Here is a 14,695-nt window from a genome sequence, read left to right on the forward strand (position 1 = left end):
CGAACTGTCCTAATCATCTTGGTTTGTCTTTGATGTCAGTACAACTTGGTTAATTTTCGGTACTCTCATCTTTAAAACATCATGTAAGAGTTACACTGTTAGAGTGTCTTATTTGTTACGTAAAATAATGTCAAGCCTTATCCCTTATAACACATAAACAATAGAGATAAAGGGGGATGAGGACATTATTTTCAGGAAAAAAAATCTCAGGGATTTCGATACCATGGAATGTTACTAGTTAAAGAGTGCACAATGTTATTACACAACACCAGTAAAGGAGAAGCAAAAAGTAATGGAAATAAATAAGAGGGAAGAAAGAAGAGAAGAATAAATAGGGTGAAGAGGAAAAGGAGAAGAGCAAGAGAGAAAAGAGTGGGAAGAGAGAAACATAGTAGGATTTTGATTCCAAATCAATATATCGGATGTTATTCATCAAGTCTCCTAATGGAGGTCTATTTCTATGACAGCAAGTTCTTAACAAGTTTTGTACTCTCAAAAATTAAGAGCTCTATATTTAACGGAAGATATAAGACTATTTTCAGTAAATCTATTTCATTTCTAACTAATGGATAAAGATAACAGTATTAAGTGACATCAATATGTTCATGACTGTGTCATGTTTACCAAGTGCCTCTTAAATTTGTTTTGTCCTGCAGCATTGACTGCTTGAAGATCATGGAAGTACCCTCCCTACTCTTGTAAGACTAAGAGCCTGTTTGGATTGGCTTTTGCCTTTAGGCTAATAAGCTAAAAGTCATAAGTTAGAAATTCAAACTTATGGCTTTTGGCTTATTTTTATCATTTAACTTAAAATTAAGTGCTTATAATGAGTTTTGGGCTAAAATCATCCCTTATTTATGGGAGTAGGTTCATTTTGTTCCTTCAAATATAACCTGAGCATTTTTAATCCATTAACTTTGCTAAAGTGGAGCATTTTTGATCTCCTTAATAGAACTCGTTTAAAAGTAACAGTGTTAAACCCTTAAACCCACGTAACACTCACGTGACTAGTAAAATATACCCATCGGACAACATTCTCCTTTTCTAAGATTGTGCTGTCGCACCTTAAGGCCATTTTGTTAAATGGTTACTATTTTCGAGTGGGGAAGATTGTTGTGATCTAAAGTATTGTCTTCTGATATAAATAGCTATTACTATGTTAATCCTAAGAAATGAAGAAGGCAAGAAGAAATAAAATGTGCATCAATCAAGAAAGAGATAGTACTATCAGTTGAAATTAGCAGCGATAGAAAAATTGTATTTGCCGTTAGTTCTTAACATTGTTATGTTAGGGAGACCAAAAGTGCTCCACTTTAGCAAAGCTAAGGGATTAAAAATGCTTAGGTTATATTTAAAGGACCAAAATGAACCTACTTCCTTAGATAAGGGATACTTTTAGCCCAAAACTCTGCTTATAAGCACTTCTTAAATTTACCCCAAACACTAAAAATGTGCTTAAAAGAACTTGAAATAAGTCAATCCAAACAGGCTCTAAGTCTCTAATTTCTTAGCCATGCCCAATTGGGAAGTGGTTGCCAAAATCATGACTCTAAATACAAAGGAAGGGGAAAACCTAGTATAACTCTAATAACTCTATTGCAATGCTTTAATTTTTCATTGATGCTAATGCTATTTGCACCTTTTTGTTTTAACAGGGTAGATTTCTGTTGGCGGCTGTGAGTGGCCGTGTTTTGGCTCGTTCATTCCATTCAGTTCTATCCATTGGCTATGAAGTGATTAAACAAGCTCTAGGTGGAGGAAATGTTCAAATTCGTGAATCTCAACCTGAAATGACATGGAATCGCATGGAGTACTCTGTGATGTTAGAACATGTACAGGCACATGTTGCCCCAACTGATGTAGACCCAGGGGCTGGACTGCAGTGGCTTCCTAAAATTCGAAGAAGCTCACCAAAAGTGAAGCGCACTGGAGCTTTACTGGAGAGAGTTTTTATGCCTTGTGATATGTATTTCCGCTATACTAGGCATAAAGGTGGAACAGCCGACTTGAAGGTATTCCCTGTTTCTAAAGTTTGTGATGACCTAATCATGTCGTCTTATGTTGTGAGAACTCTATTCAACTTATCAGACCAATTTTTTGTTACATCTTATGGTTTCATCCCTTGATTTTTTCGTCACTTGGTTCTCAATCATGACTATGTGTTATACTATTGTCACAGGTGAAACCTTTGAAGGAGCTTTCATTCAATTCACATAACATAACAGCAACAATGACATCTCGTCAGTTCCAAGTTATGCTGGATGTTTTGACCAATCTTCTATTTGCCCGGCTTCCGAAGTAAGGACTGTTATTAAGATATTTAATCATTAACATTACTCAACTTATTATTGTATTTAACGTGCTTTTCGAGAACTGCAATCTAATTCCTCAGAAGCCTCTATTATTGTACTTGGTTGTGATGAGTTGCATCTCTATATATTTATCTTTAATTTTTGACAGAATTAATTTGAAATTTCTAAATCAGGCCTCGAAAAGTTAGTCTGTCGTATCCGGCAGGTGACGATGAAGATGTTGAAGAGGAGGCTGACGAAGTTGTGCCTGATGGTGTTGAAGAGGTAGAACTGGCAAGAGTGAATCTAGAACAGAAAGAAAGAGTGCAGAAGTTGATCCAGGATGATATTAGGAAGTTATCTCTTTATAATGATGCATCTGCTGACAGGAACTCGGTAAAGGAGGGTCTTTGGATTATTACTGGTGGAAGGTCCATATTGGTAAGACAAGAACTTTCTGAAGCACTTTAAGATTGTTTAGATGTGAAGTATGACACAAGTTCTTTTCCAGTTTGAGAAGTTGATTATGAAATGATATCTTAAGTCGTATCCTATGATATGCCCTCCTTACTAGTTGTTTCTACGAGGTCCAGTTCCCACTATACCGTGAACTATTGTTCAATGCCATGGAATTATGGACATTATGGTGCCCATGAAGGGCTCCGTAAATGTCCACCTTTACATACCTTGGTTCTCACATCATGTCCTTTTGTTGGGCCTGGACACTTGTCAATCAGATGATCCCAAGGAAGAACTGAATACATATTGTTCACCTAGGCTGATCCCTTCTTATTGTCTTCCATATGTCATTAGTGAAAATAGGTCACAAACTCTCTTGTAATAATCTAGTCCCATCACTACGTGATCCTAGCAGATTCGCAAATCTCCGATGTTCTTCCTGTTGAATTAGGAGGTTTTACATTTCCCTCTTCTCCCGAGCACTATCATTTTTCATGGACTTTAATAAGTAATGCTGGGGGCGATTAATGGGCACAATCATGACTCGGTCTAACCATATGCCTCCACTGGCCCAACTTCCTATAAATTACACATGGTCAATGTGTGCGTACAGGCTAAAGTGGTTTGTCTGAGTTGGATATCAATGATGATGGATCGTGAAAACCTTCTCAATAATAAAAGAAACCAAAAAAAGGCCCTTATCACGTTCTCTTAGCATGCTTTTCTTATCCATAGTTTCTCCTCATATCATAAGCAAATCAACTTCAATTTACCATTTTTTGTGAACAGTATTTCATGAGATAAGCTTGCTGCACTTCTGTCCAAGTTTCAGGTTGCTTTGAGATTTCTCTTCTCCCTTTGGAGGTTTTAAAGAGATCTGTTCCTGTGCATTGTAGTGATACAAATCTGGTTTTGTGTAATAAGCCCAATATACTTTGATTTCAAGGCCTCTCTTCTCTTGATTTTAGTTTTACTGTTAAGTTGTCATTGAAAAGTTATAGCTGAGTTGCACGTGCCTATTTTTTCCTTCTCAGTTCTTAGGTAATTCTTGTCAATTATTTTAAGGTGAGAAGTAACTGGATGTAGCTTTTTGTTCTTTGCTTTGTAGTGCTGTCATTCTGATACTATATGTTTTAAATTACACAGTGAGTGTGTCAAGGAATTTCTTGAAATGGTGTATAGAGAGGCTTTCTTTGTGACTTGCTATATTTTCTTCTTTGTATCTGGAATTGCTGCATTTGAGCCGAGGGTATTTCGGAAACAGCCTCTCTACCTCCATGAGGTAGTGGTAAGGTCTGCTTACATTCTACCCTCCCCAGACCCCACTTGTGGGATTTCACAGGGTTTGTTGTTGTTGTTGGTGTATAGAGAGGCTCTATCTGTAGATATGTGCCCTTATTTTCCTTTTGTTTTGGAGAGTGCAGTTACCAGTGTAATTTAAAAGAAAGTGATTATGAAAAGATGGTAGAGAATTTTGACAGTTCTACTGTCTATTTTGGTGAACTAGAAGTTTTGGTGGTGCAAAGGTAAACGATATTCTTCAAAATGGTTCAAGGGTTATTTATACCCACTTTAACCTAACTTTCAGCGTAAATAAAATTGGTATGTGTGCTTAGACTCCATGTTCTAAAACCCATATATGCCCCAATATGCAATCCAATCTCCCATAGGTTTTGACGAGCATATCTGCTTGTTATAGTTTGCATGTGGTAACTTGTGTCCTTTGGTAGTGAAGCCTGTGAAGTTCACAAATTTCTCGGAGTTCTCCTTTGAAATATAAATTCATTACAGTAATAGAAATATAAGGTATATTAAGTTGAAGGCATAAAAGAATCAACTTTCTGCAGGTGCAAAAACTGAAGAAAGAACTGGTAAATGCTCAAAAATCTAGAAAAGCGGCATCTGCTTCTCTCAGGATGGCTCTACAGAAAGCTGCACAACTTCGATTGATGGAGAAAGAAAAGAATAAAAGTCCTTCTTGTGCTATGCGCATCTCTTTGCAAATTAATAAAGTGGTTTGGAGCATGCTTGTGGATGGTAAATCATTTGCTGAAGCTGAGATAAATGACATGGTGAGTCTCTACATTGGCTTCAGTGCTTTTGGTTTTATCCTTGCTTGTATAAATTCCTGTAGAGAGTCTTGATCAGGGTAACACCAGTTGAAAAATAATGATTAGTAGGATCATATATGAAACTAACTGGCTGCAATATTCCTGACATTCTCGCAGGAAATAAATAACACATACATGCAATGCTGGTATGTAGGTCTGGCGATGTTTAGAGTTATACTTTTTGTTTAACCTGTCTCATTGTGATCTCCCTTTGGTTCTTGTACTGCCATATTTTCTCTAACAAAATGAAGAAGAGATAAAAAGAAAAACAAGAATTTGAATTTTCTTTTATGACAAAAAAAATAAAAATAATAAAAAATTAATAGCACTCTAATGTCTAGACAATTACATAATTACACTTAAGAATAAACTACAGCTAAATTTTCATTTATTTTGAGGGGTTAAAAGTTGAAAACAATGAGGTAATATTCCCTAAATTGGAGAACTTTGTTGCAGAGTTTTACCTTCTTCAAATAGATCAGTTGTAAATCCATGAATTTTGTATCTCACTAATTGGGTGTCGTCATTCAAAGCTTTTTATTCAGTGCCAGACTTGGGGTTTATCAGATATTGCGTTGCTGGTTCTAGTCATTTTAGATGGAAATAGATTCCGATACCACAGTGTGCAACTTTTCTCTACAGTTTTATCTAGACAGTTACACGATAAAAACTGAAGTGGTGTTAGTGAAATTCGATACAGGACCCTGACACTTGAACTTTAAATTACTGTGTCCTTTATGCAATCCCTGAGGTGTTTAAACAGTTATCTTGCAACCAGAAACTGTTTCATTATTGATGAACTGAAGGAAAGGAATATAATCTGCTGTTTCTTTTTGCAGATATATGATTTTGACCGTGACTACAAAGATGTTGGGGTAGCTAAGTTCACTACAAAGTACTTTGTTGTGAGAAACTGCTTACCAAATGCCAAGTCTGATATGCTTCTATCAGCATGGAATGCTCCTGCTGAATGGGGAAAGTATGTAACAATTTCAGTTTATTCCCTGCTCTGTATGTTGCATATCTACACTGTATAGTGCTTATGCTTCCATTTTCTATGGGTTGGTACCATGGTGGAATGACAAAGGGAAGGCTATATTAAAATTCACTTTAGCTTATGATTTAGTTGTAGCTAAGACATATTTTAAGAAGGGGGATCTCGCCGAATTACTTATAAGAGTGGGAGTAACCACAGGCAATTAAACTTTATCCTTATAAGAAGACGAGATAGAAATACATGCAAGGACTATAAGATTATCTCAGGAGAAGTGATGACCACCCAACATAGGTTAGTAGCCTTAGATGTAAAGCTTAAGAGTAGAGTGAGAAAGGTGACGACTTGCAAACGACCGTGAATTAGTGGTGGGCATTAAGGGGTGCTAACCAGTTAGTGTTTCAAGGAGATACTACTGGAGAAGGGAGCTTGGGACTTAGAGGGAGGAGACACAAACATCCTAAGGAAGGAATTGTTGGGTTGCATTAAAAACGTAGCAACTGAAGTGCTAGGTGTGTTTAAAGGTCTAGGACCTCGACCATAAGAATCCTGATCGTGGAATGAAGATGTACATGAGTTATTAAAGCTAAAGTAAACTGTTATAGGAATTTGTTAAAAACAGAAGATGAAGAAGCTTTTGAAGAATACAATAGAGCTAAGAAGGCTATTAGTAAACCCCCCCGGGGGGGGGGGGGGGCTTGATGGCTTGTATCAAAGGCTAGGGACGTGAAGAAGAGAGAGAAATGTTATGTAGCACAATTAGGAGAAAAGAAGGGTAAGGGTTTAAACCATGTGAAGTGTATTTTGTTCAACTCAAACCAAGAGAATAACATTTTAGACCTCCACATGTCTGTGAACGATAGCAACTTCAGCTACACTCATTGAATTAGGATGTCATGGAAAATATGACGAGTAGAAAACTTGTGGTACAGATAGTATTCCCTTATAGGTTTGGAAGTGTCTTGGAGAGGTCGGATGGGTCTCCAAGTTGTTCATTTTTTTACTAACAAAGGTAGGATGCCTAGGAGGAAGATTACCCTGGTTCTGATTTATCAGAACAAGGGGGATATCCAAAGTTGTGCGAACTATTGTGGTATTAACTCCCAAGTCATATGGCGAAACTCTTGGAAAGAGTGATAGGGTGTAGCCTTAGGAACATGACAAGAGTGAAGGAGAAAAAATGTTTTTATCCCTGGTAGATCTACCACAATTGCTAATTTTTTGCTAAGATCGATGAAAATCTATTGCAAAAATTTGAAAGATCTACACATGGTATTTATTGACCTAGAGAAAGTAGATGATAGAGTATCACACTTGGTCCTTTGGTGGATGATAGAGAAGAATGGAATTTATATCAAATATACAGATGCCGTAAAGGATATGTATGAAGGAACCATCTCTAGCATGTAAACAGTAGGTGATACAAAGGAGTTTCCCATAACAGTAGATTTACATCAGAGATCGTCATTGAGACCCTACTTATTTATCCTAGTCATGGAAGAGCACCAACACAATGTAAGATGAGGTCCATGGTGTATTATTTGTGATGATGGCATGCTGTTAGTTGACAAAACTAGCAATGGTATCAACCAAAAACTTGAACTATGGAGATTTACTTTAAGAGTGCAAGAGTTTTTAGGATAAATAGAACACTGAATACATGCATTGTAGGTTTAAGCAAGCATTAGAAGAGAGAAGTTTAGGTGAGACTAGATGGGAGTGCAGTGCCAAAATGCAAACAATTTAGATATCTAAATGGAGACAAATAATGGATGCAGCCCTTGTGGCAAATGAAGTGGTTAATTCCATGAAAAAGAAAGGTGAGCCCAGAATTTTATGTAAGCTGGATCTTGAGAAAGCTTATACTATCATGTGAATTGGGATTTCTTGGACTACATCATGTCAAAGATGAATTTTGTGGAGAAGATGGATCAATTTTGATTCTACTGCTAGATTTTCTGTTATGGTGAATGTGAGTCCATATGGTTTGTTTGGGAGCTCGAGGTGATTGAGATAAGGGGATCCTTTAGCTCCTATGTTATTCATTTTGGTTATGGAGGTGTTGCGCAAAATGATGGATCGGGCGGTCAGTGGAGATTTTGTGAAGAGTTTTGATGCTTCATTAGAGGTCATAGCAACGTGACAGTTACACATCTTGCAGGTGATACATTAGTTTTCTGTGATGTAGAGGTGGTCCAGCTGGATCATTGGTGACAGTTCCTTATTTGGTTCCAGGTTATGTCAGGCCTTAAGATTAATCTCAATGAATTTTTTTCTTCTGGCGAAGCTTCTAGCTCTAAATAATAGGAATTCAAATATGGCAAGAATACTGTCAACCATTACAAGCTATAGCGAAGCCAAGCCCGTATAAAGGCGATCAGCCCTTGCTGCAATAGCAAACGGCCTACTTATAGCCTATCAACAGGTCAGTCAATATCAGTAGGGGTCCTCTTGCCTAAACAAAGGAGTCAGCCCAACATGGACAATGATAGGCAGACCAAAGATTTACGCAGTCCTTGCGTGCTTGCTTTGCGCACCGGCATAGCAGAATTCAAATCCGCTGGCTCAGATGAGTGGCTCTTGGATTCGTAAACATTTCTATGTTCTTGCTTTTTCACTACCAATGAGTAGGCAGTGATTACTCTAGGGGTTAGTGGATAACGTTGAGGAGATGACACGGGTTTTGAATTGCAAGATGGGTACTCTTTCAAGCTTGGGTGCTTCTAGCAAGGATGTTGCAGTGTGAAATTCAGTGATCGAGAGAGTGGAGAAGCGGCTAGCAGGTTGGCAGAAAAGGCATTTATTGGAAGGGAGAAAAGAACCATTGATTAAAAGTACGATTTCCAGCATTCCTACTTATTTCATGGCACTTTTGCAGGCTCCTGGCGAAGTGATTGAAGGTTGGAAATACTTCAGCGTCAACTTTTTGTGGGACACAACTGAAGGTATTAGGAAGCATCACCTCGTGAATCGGAGATTTTTCACATCTCCAAAGGAATGGGGAGGTTCGGAGTTAGAGATCTCATGGTGTTCAATAAACCTCTGTTAGCGAAATGTATATGCAGATTTGGGATGCGGGAGAATGTTTTTCGGAGGGGGATGGTAGCAAAGAGGTATGGCCTGATGGAAGGAGGATGGAGGACTAGTAACATTACAACGCCGTTTGGGTGCGGCTTGTGGAGGAATATTATAAAGGTGTGGGAAGACTTTTGTACACATATCCTTTAAAGGCTAGGGATGGTAACAAGATTAGTTTTTGGGCACATAAGTGGTGTGGGGAGAACATTTTGAAGGAAGCCTTCCCTAATTTATATCGCGTATCTTGCCAAAGCAAGATGCCAGTCCAACAAATTTGTAATTCTCACGAGGGGGTTTTCACTGGGACTTAAGATTCAGAAGGAACCTTAGGACTGGGAGATGAAAAATTTTCACAATTTGATTTTGTGTATGGGAGCTAGACACACCCAACAACTTGTTGGATGTATGGAACTGGAAGGAGAGAAGAAATGGTCTATTCAGGGTTAGCTCTTTTTATAAGAAGCTACTGATGAGAGAGGAATGTTCTTTTTATGGTTGGCAGTTAGGGGTGCAATCTTAACTGTGGAAAACCTGAGAAAGAGGAGGATCAATTATGTCAGTTGTTGCTTTTGTGTAAGAGTGCAGGTGAAAATGTTGATCATCTTCTTTTGCACTGTAAGGTGGCTAATTTGTTATGGAAGATGACCCTCAGTTGTTTCGGATGTAATGGGTGATGCCGAGTACAGTGAAGGAGGCTGTAAAGTTGGATTCATATGAAGGGAAAAAGAAGTCCAAGGGCATGGAGTATTGCCCCCATTAGCAATCATGTGAGTCATTTGGAAAGAGAGAAATAGGATGGATTTTGATGGGGGGAGCAAGATTTTGTAAAATTGCAAAGAAGTGTTTTATCTCTAGTTACTTTTTGATGTACTTATGAGGTCCCTGTTTGAATGCAAGATTGGATCTCCATTGTTGAGAACTACATCTTGTTGTAGGTTCTCTTTGTCTTGGTATATGGCTTATATACGGAGCTCCCATTTGTTAATAAAATTATTGACCTTATAAAAAAGGGATTAAAACAGGATGATTGAAATGGAGAAGTGATACTGAGATGTTATTTGCTAGACAGATACCTACATAGTGAAAGATAAGTTCCATGAAACAACCAAGACCGACAATTTGTATGGTAGTGAATGTTCGTCTGATAAAGTTCAACATATCCATAAGATGAGTGTTGTAGAGATGCGGATGCTAAGATGGATTGCGGTCATACCAGATTAGATAAGATTAAAAATGACTACATTTGCCAAAAGGTGCAAGTACCAGGGGGGAAATGTTCTACAATACAGCTTTTTGCCTCTACCTCCGTAGTTTAACAATTAACTTTAGCATGATCATTGAATATTTGTTATTGTCAGTTTGCTATTCACTTCTTAAACTTCAGTGGCTAGTTGATTTGGTGCCATATCTTACCATATGTGCCTCATATGGAATACATGTTTTTAGGGGATGCTAATATGCGGCCTTAGGTGTTGCAAGTATTCTTGAAACCACAATTTTCTTGATTTTGTACTGTTGAATTCTGACCATATAGTTTCACTTTTCATGTCTACAGAAAAGTGATGCTTTGCGTGGATGCTAAGCAGGGGGCTCCAAAAGATGGAAACTATCCTCTTGAACTATTCCAGGTAGCAATGCGTAGGATTTTAAACCTTTATTTTTATTTTGACTAGGCTAACTTGTCATTGTCTGGAACTTTACACTTCTGTGGTGTTGGTCATGGCATTCATCACACTGAATAACATGTCAAACTTTTCTCCTGGCTGTTGAGTGGGAGATTAACCCTTTCTCAAATTTTGGCTTCTTTTATATAATACTATAACATGTTTAGATTCCTCCGTTGCACAGGTGGAGATTTACCCCTTAAAGATACATTTGACTGAGACGATGTATAGAATGATGTGGGAGTACTTTTTTCCAGAAGAAGAACAAGACTCCCAGCGCAGGCAGGTGTGTGTAATGTCCATGTATCAGAAATATATTGCTGATAAGTTTTTCCTCAGGTGAAGATTAACGAATTTACAAGATATTGTTGCTAAATGTTTTTGTGCTTACAGGAAGTTTGGAAGTTTTCCACTACTGCTGGTTCAAGGCGTGCACGGAAAGGCTCATCAATACAGGAAGCACCAATATCAAGTAGCCATCTAACAAAAGATCCTCATGTCTCCACCAAATCAAGCAATTCTGCATTACCAGTTACATCGACAAATCAGTTATCCTCTTCTGCTGATTCCTCCCAAGTGAGTCCCTGATCCTTGGTTGATTGTGGGTTGCTTCTTAGCTAGATAGGTGAAGAGTGGCTTTTCCTTCGGTGTAAAGTTTACCTTACTGATCGGCAAATTCTTCAGTATTTATGCTTAATCTGATTTTCTTCATATCATCATTCTCACATATTTCTTCTTAATAAGCATGAATTTCACTTGCCTGAACATTGCAGGTGTCAAAGTTGCAGAACTTAAAAGCTAATATTGTTTGTGGTTCAACCCCTGAGCTAAGACGAACATCATCATTTGATAGAACATGGGAAGAAAAGGTAGCTGAATCTGTTGCTGATGAACTTATGCTACAGATGCACTCATCAAGTGCTACTTCTTCAACAAGTGGGCCCTTTGCTGGTATTGATCAGCCAGATGAAGGTAACAGCAACAAATCCAAAGAATCAAAACTAATCAAATCTGGCCGCTCCTCTCATGAAGAGAAAAAGGTGGGCAAGACGCAGGATGAGAAAAAATCTAGGCCTCGTAGAATGAGAGAGTTTCACAATATCAAGATTAGTCAGGTTAGTCCATTATGTGGGCTAATAACTAATTGTAGTTTCGTCAGTTTTTTCTGTTTCGGAACTAATACATGTTCAATATGCATGGGCTAGGTTGAGTTACTTGTTACATATGAAGGATCAAGATTTGCTGTGAGTGAGTTAAGATTGCTGATGGATACATTCCATCGTGTTGAATTTACGGGAACCTGGCGGAGGCTATTCTCAAGAGTTAAGAAGCACATCATCTGGGGAGTCCTAAAATCAGTAACGGGAATGCAGGTTAATTCTTTTGAAATTATCTTCATCCAAGTTTCATGATCTGTAATTATTCGATATTTCACCACATTAAGTATACTTTCCATTGATGTACTAAGTATATGTATTCTTAGGTTACCTTACGAGAATCCAATACTTCAGTAACCTTGTCCTCTTATACTAATGCAGGGAAAGAAGTTTAAAGATAAAGCACATAATCAAAAGGAAACTTGTGCTCCTGGCGTTCCTGATATTGATCTTAATCTCAGTGATAGTGATGGTGGTTCAGCTGGAAAATCAGAGCAAAATCCTTTATCCTGGCCTAAGCGTCCCGCTGAGGGTGCAGGTGATGGTTTTGTCACCTCTATTAAAGGCCTTTTCAATTCACAGCGTCGGAAGGCCAAGGCTTTCGTGCTTCGGACAATGAGGGGTGAAGCAGAAAATGAGATTACTGGTGACTGGAGTGAAAGTGAGGGAGAGTTCTCTCCATTTGCTAGACAACTAACCATAACAAAAGCCAAGAAGCTGATTAGACGGCATACAAAGAAGTTCCGTTCAAGAGGACCAAAAGGTTGGTGAAGCTTTTTCGATGTTGAAAGTATCCTGTTCGCTCTTTTGGAGTCCTATTATTTTCCTCTTGAGAAGACCTAATGTTGGATGCCATTCTTCCCTCTCTCTTGAGCCAGCAGAATCCAGCATAATAGTTTGTTCAATACACAATTTTATGATGTGTAGGTTGCTAATTGCTTAGTCACGGTTGATATTACATTCCCTAATTCGGGCTGACAGTGTGGTCCGTTACTTTTTAAAATACACTTCGAAGTATATTTTTGATTTCCAATCTGAATCTCGTCATCTATTAAAAGATTGTTACTGACACAAGACCTTTCCAGGTTTATCTTCTCAACAAAGAGAATCACTTCCTTCATCGCCAAGAGAGACCACCCCAATTGGAAGTGATTCGTCAAGTGAATCCTCACCTTATGAGGATTTCCACGAGTAGATGAGCTTGGAGACATTGAAATGACGTGTGTTATGGGATCCAAAGTGGACTGGAGCAATTCTTGGTTATTTTAACAGTCCGCTATGATAGCAATTTCAATTGATTAGGATTTGGTGACATCCTTCTCTCCTACTTTGACAGTGTGAGGTGCTCTTCCAAAATCCTTAGGCAAGAATTGCGAGAACATGCGGAAAGAAGTCTACAATTAATAACATTTCATTGCCTTCTTAGAGCTCTGGACTTATCCTGGAAACAGAGCAAAGGTGAGTCCCTTTTGTTGCAGTCAATTCTTTTCTTCTTTAACCTTGTATTTATTGTATTAGCCAACACAAACGACATTAGGACTTGTAAGAGTTCATAATTTTTGTAACTATATACCTGTCTTTAGCGAGAGAGAAAAGGTTTATAGTTTCTACTACATGTACAGTAGACACAGAATAGAATTAGAATGTGTTCCCTGAAAAAAAATTATGCATTGTAACAGAGGAGCTAAAATGGAAATGAAAGTCCCAACTCTTCAGTCTCATTACCAAAGCAAAGAAATATTTCATTATTTCTACTCTGCCTGTGCTTGCTTCTATTATTTATTGACTTCTGATGTACTGATTCAAGTTCTTCATATGGTGTCAAAAGAAAATTATGTTAATACAAGCTATCAGTTATGTTTAACATAAAACATGTTAAACACCACTTTGATGTTAGAGAGAATTGGATCGTACATTGTAGTTACAGCTTTTAAGATTCATTACCTCTGAATATGGCAAAACAATAGTAATAATTTGGTCTGTGCAAAATCATGTGATTGAGGTAGTTTCTTGATGTAAGGTTACCATGTTCAGATCCATTTTTCTGCAATGTAATTTTGACATTACTATCTTCATTGTTCAAAAAGGGCACTTGTCAATTGTGATTTTGCACTGTCAAGTGAAGAGAAAAAAAAGAATGCCTATGCCTTTACCACCAGTTTCTGTTTTTTTTTCTAGCTCTATGCTCTATCTGTTATAATCGTTTCTTTATCTGTATGTCTACCTCTAGATAATTTTCTTTTTGTTATATATTACAGTTACGATAATATATATTTTTGTTTGCTTTGTAATTCTGTGGGCTGATATTCTTCTACTGTTGAGTTTCCATCAGTTTGCCCTTGGCATAAACAATCCGGTGATCAAAAGGTCACAATTCTACAGTCGAAAGAAAATATTGCTGTCAGTTTTGTTCACTTGGGTTCTTTTGTCCTGTGAGATTGTATAGTTATTCTTTTCCAGCAGGTGGTGAAGTTGGGGATACGCAAGTTAGATACAAAGATGGGCTCACCATTTTATAACGAGAATTGTCTTCCGTGAAACATGATGTTACTGAAATTCCTTTGTCATCAGCTGGCCAATATCCGTGCAAAAAGAAGTCCTTGGGGGTTCTTAATGCAATCGCCAATTTAGTCTCGGCAGAATTCCAGTCCCCATGCCATGTATGCACTAATAACGTAAGCTTATAACGATCTTCAGATCATCCAGGTTTACAATTAGTTTAGTACAAGGTTGACAAGATATTTTATTTTTAAAAAAAGAAGAGGAACCGAGTCCATATTTTTATTGGATAATTTTGACTTAAAAGAGGCATGATGATGGTACCTGAAAGTTAAGAGTGAATGAACGCACATATTTATACAAAAACTGCGAGAGTTCCTTTAAACCTAAGTGACTCGACACTGATGCTTATTTTCAAAATTAGTAGTGTCGAGAGAAATAT

General features: G+C 37.8%; 1 protein-coding gene across 2 annotated transcripts in view; it reads left to right on the plus strand.

Moving 5' to 3' along the window:
- The window catches only part of LOC102599089 (protein SABRE), a 51,352-nt gene extending 36,806 nt beyond the window's left edge, over window positions 1-14,546 (plus strand). For both annotated transcript variants that reach the window (XM_015310611.1, XM_015310636.1), the window contains 12 exons: window positions 1,656-2,012; window positions 2,180-2,298; window positions 2,486-2,732; window positions 4,598-4,822; window positions 5,701-5,840; window positions 10,489-10,561; window positions 10,782-10,883; window positions 10,991-11,173; window positions 11,371-11,712; window positions 11,803-11,970; window positions 12,136-12,517; window positions 12,840-14,546. In XM_015310611.1, coding sequence (XP_015166097.1) covers window positions 1,656-2,012; window positions 2,180-2,298; window positions 2,486-2,732; window positions 4,598-4,822; window positions 5,701-5,840; window positions 10,489-10,561; window positions 10,782-10,883; window positions 10,991-11,173; window positions 11,371-11,712; window positions 11,803-11,970; window positions 12,136-12,517; window positions 12,840-12,949 — 2,448 coding nt within the window. In that variant the 3' untranslated portion in view covers window positions 12,950-14,546. The remainder of the gene's footprint in view (window positions 1-1,655; window positions 2,013-2,179; window positions 2,299-2,485; window positions 2,733-4,597; window positions 4,823-5,700; window positions 5,841-10,488; window positions 10,562-10,781; window positions 10,884-10,990; window positions 11,174-11,370; window positions 11,713-11,802; window positions 11,971-12,135; window positions 12,518-12,839) is intronic.
- The last annotated feature ends 149 nt before the right edge of the window (window positions 14,547-14,695 follow it).

The sequence above is a fragment of the Solanum tuberosum genome, unplaced genomic scaffold, assembly GCF_000226075.1.
Source record: "Solanum tuberosum cultivar DM 1-3 516 R44 unplaced genomic scaffold, SolTub_3.0 scf00002, whole genome shotgun sequence".
NCBI lineage: Eukaryota > Viridiplantae > Streptophyta > Magnoliopsida > Solanales > Solanaceae > Solanum > Solanum tuberosum.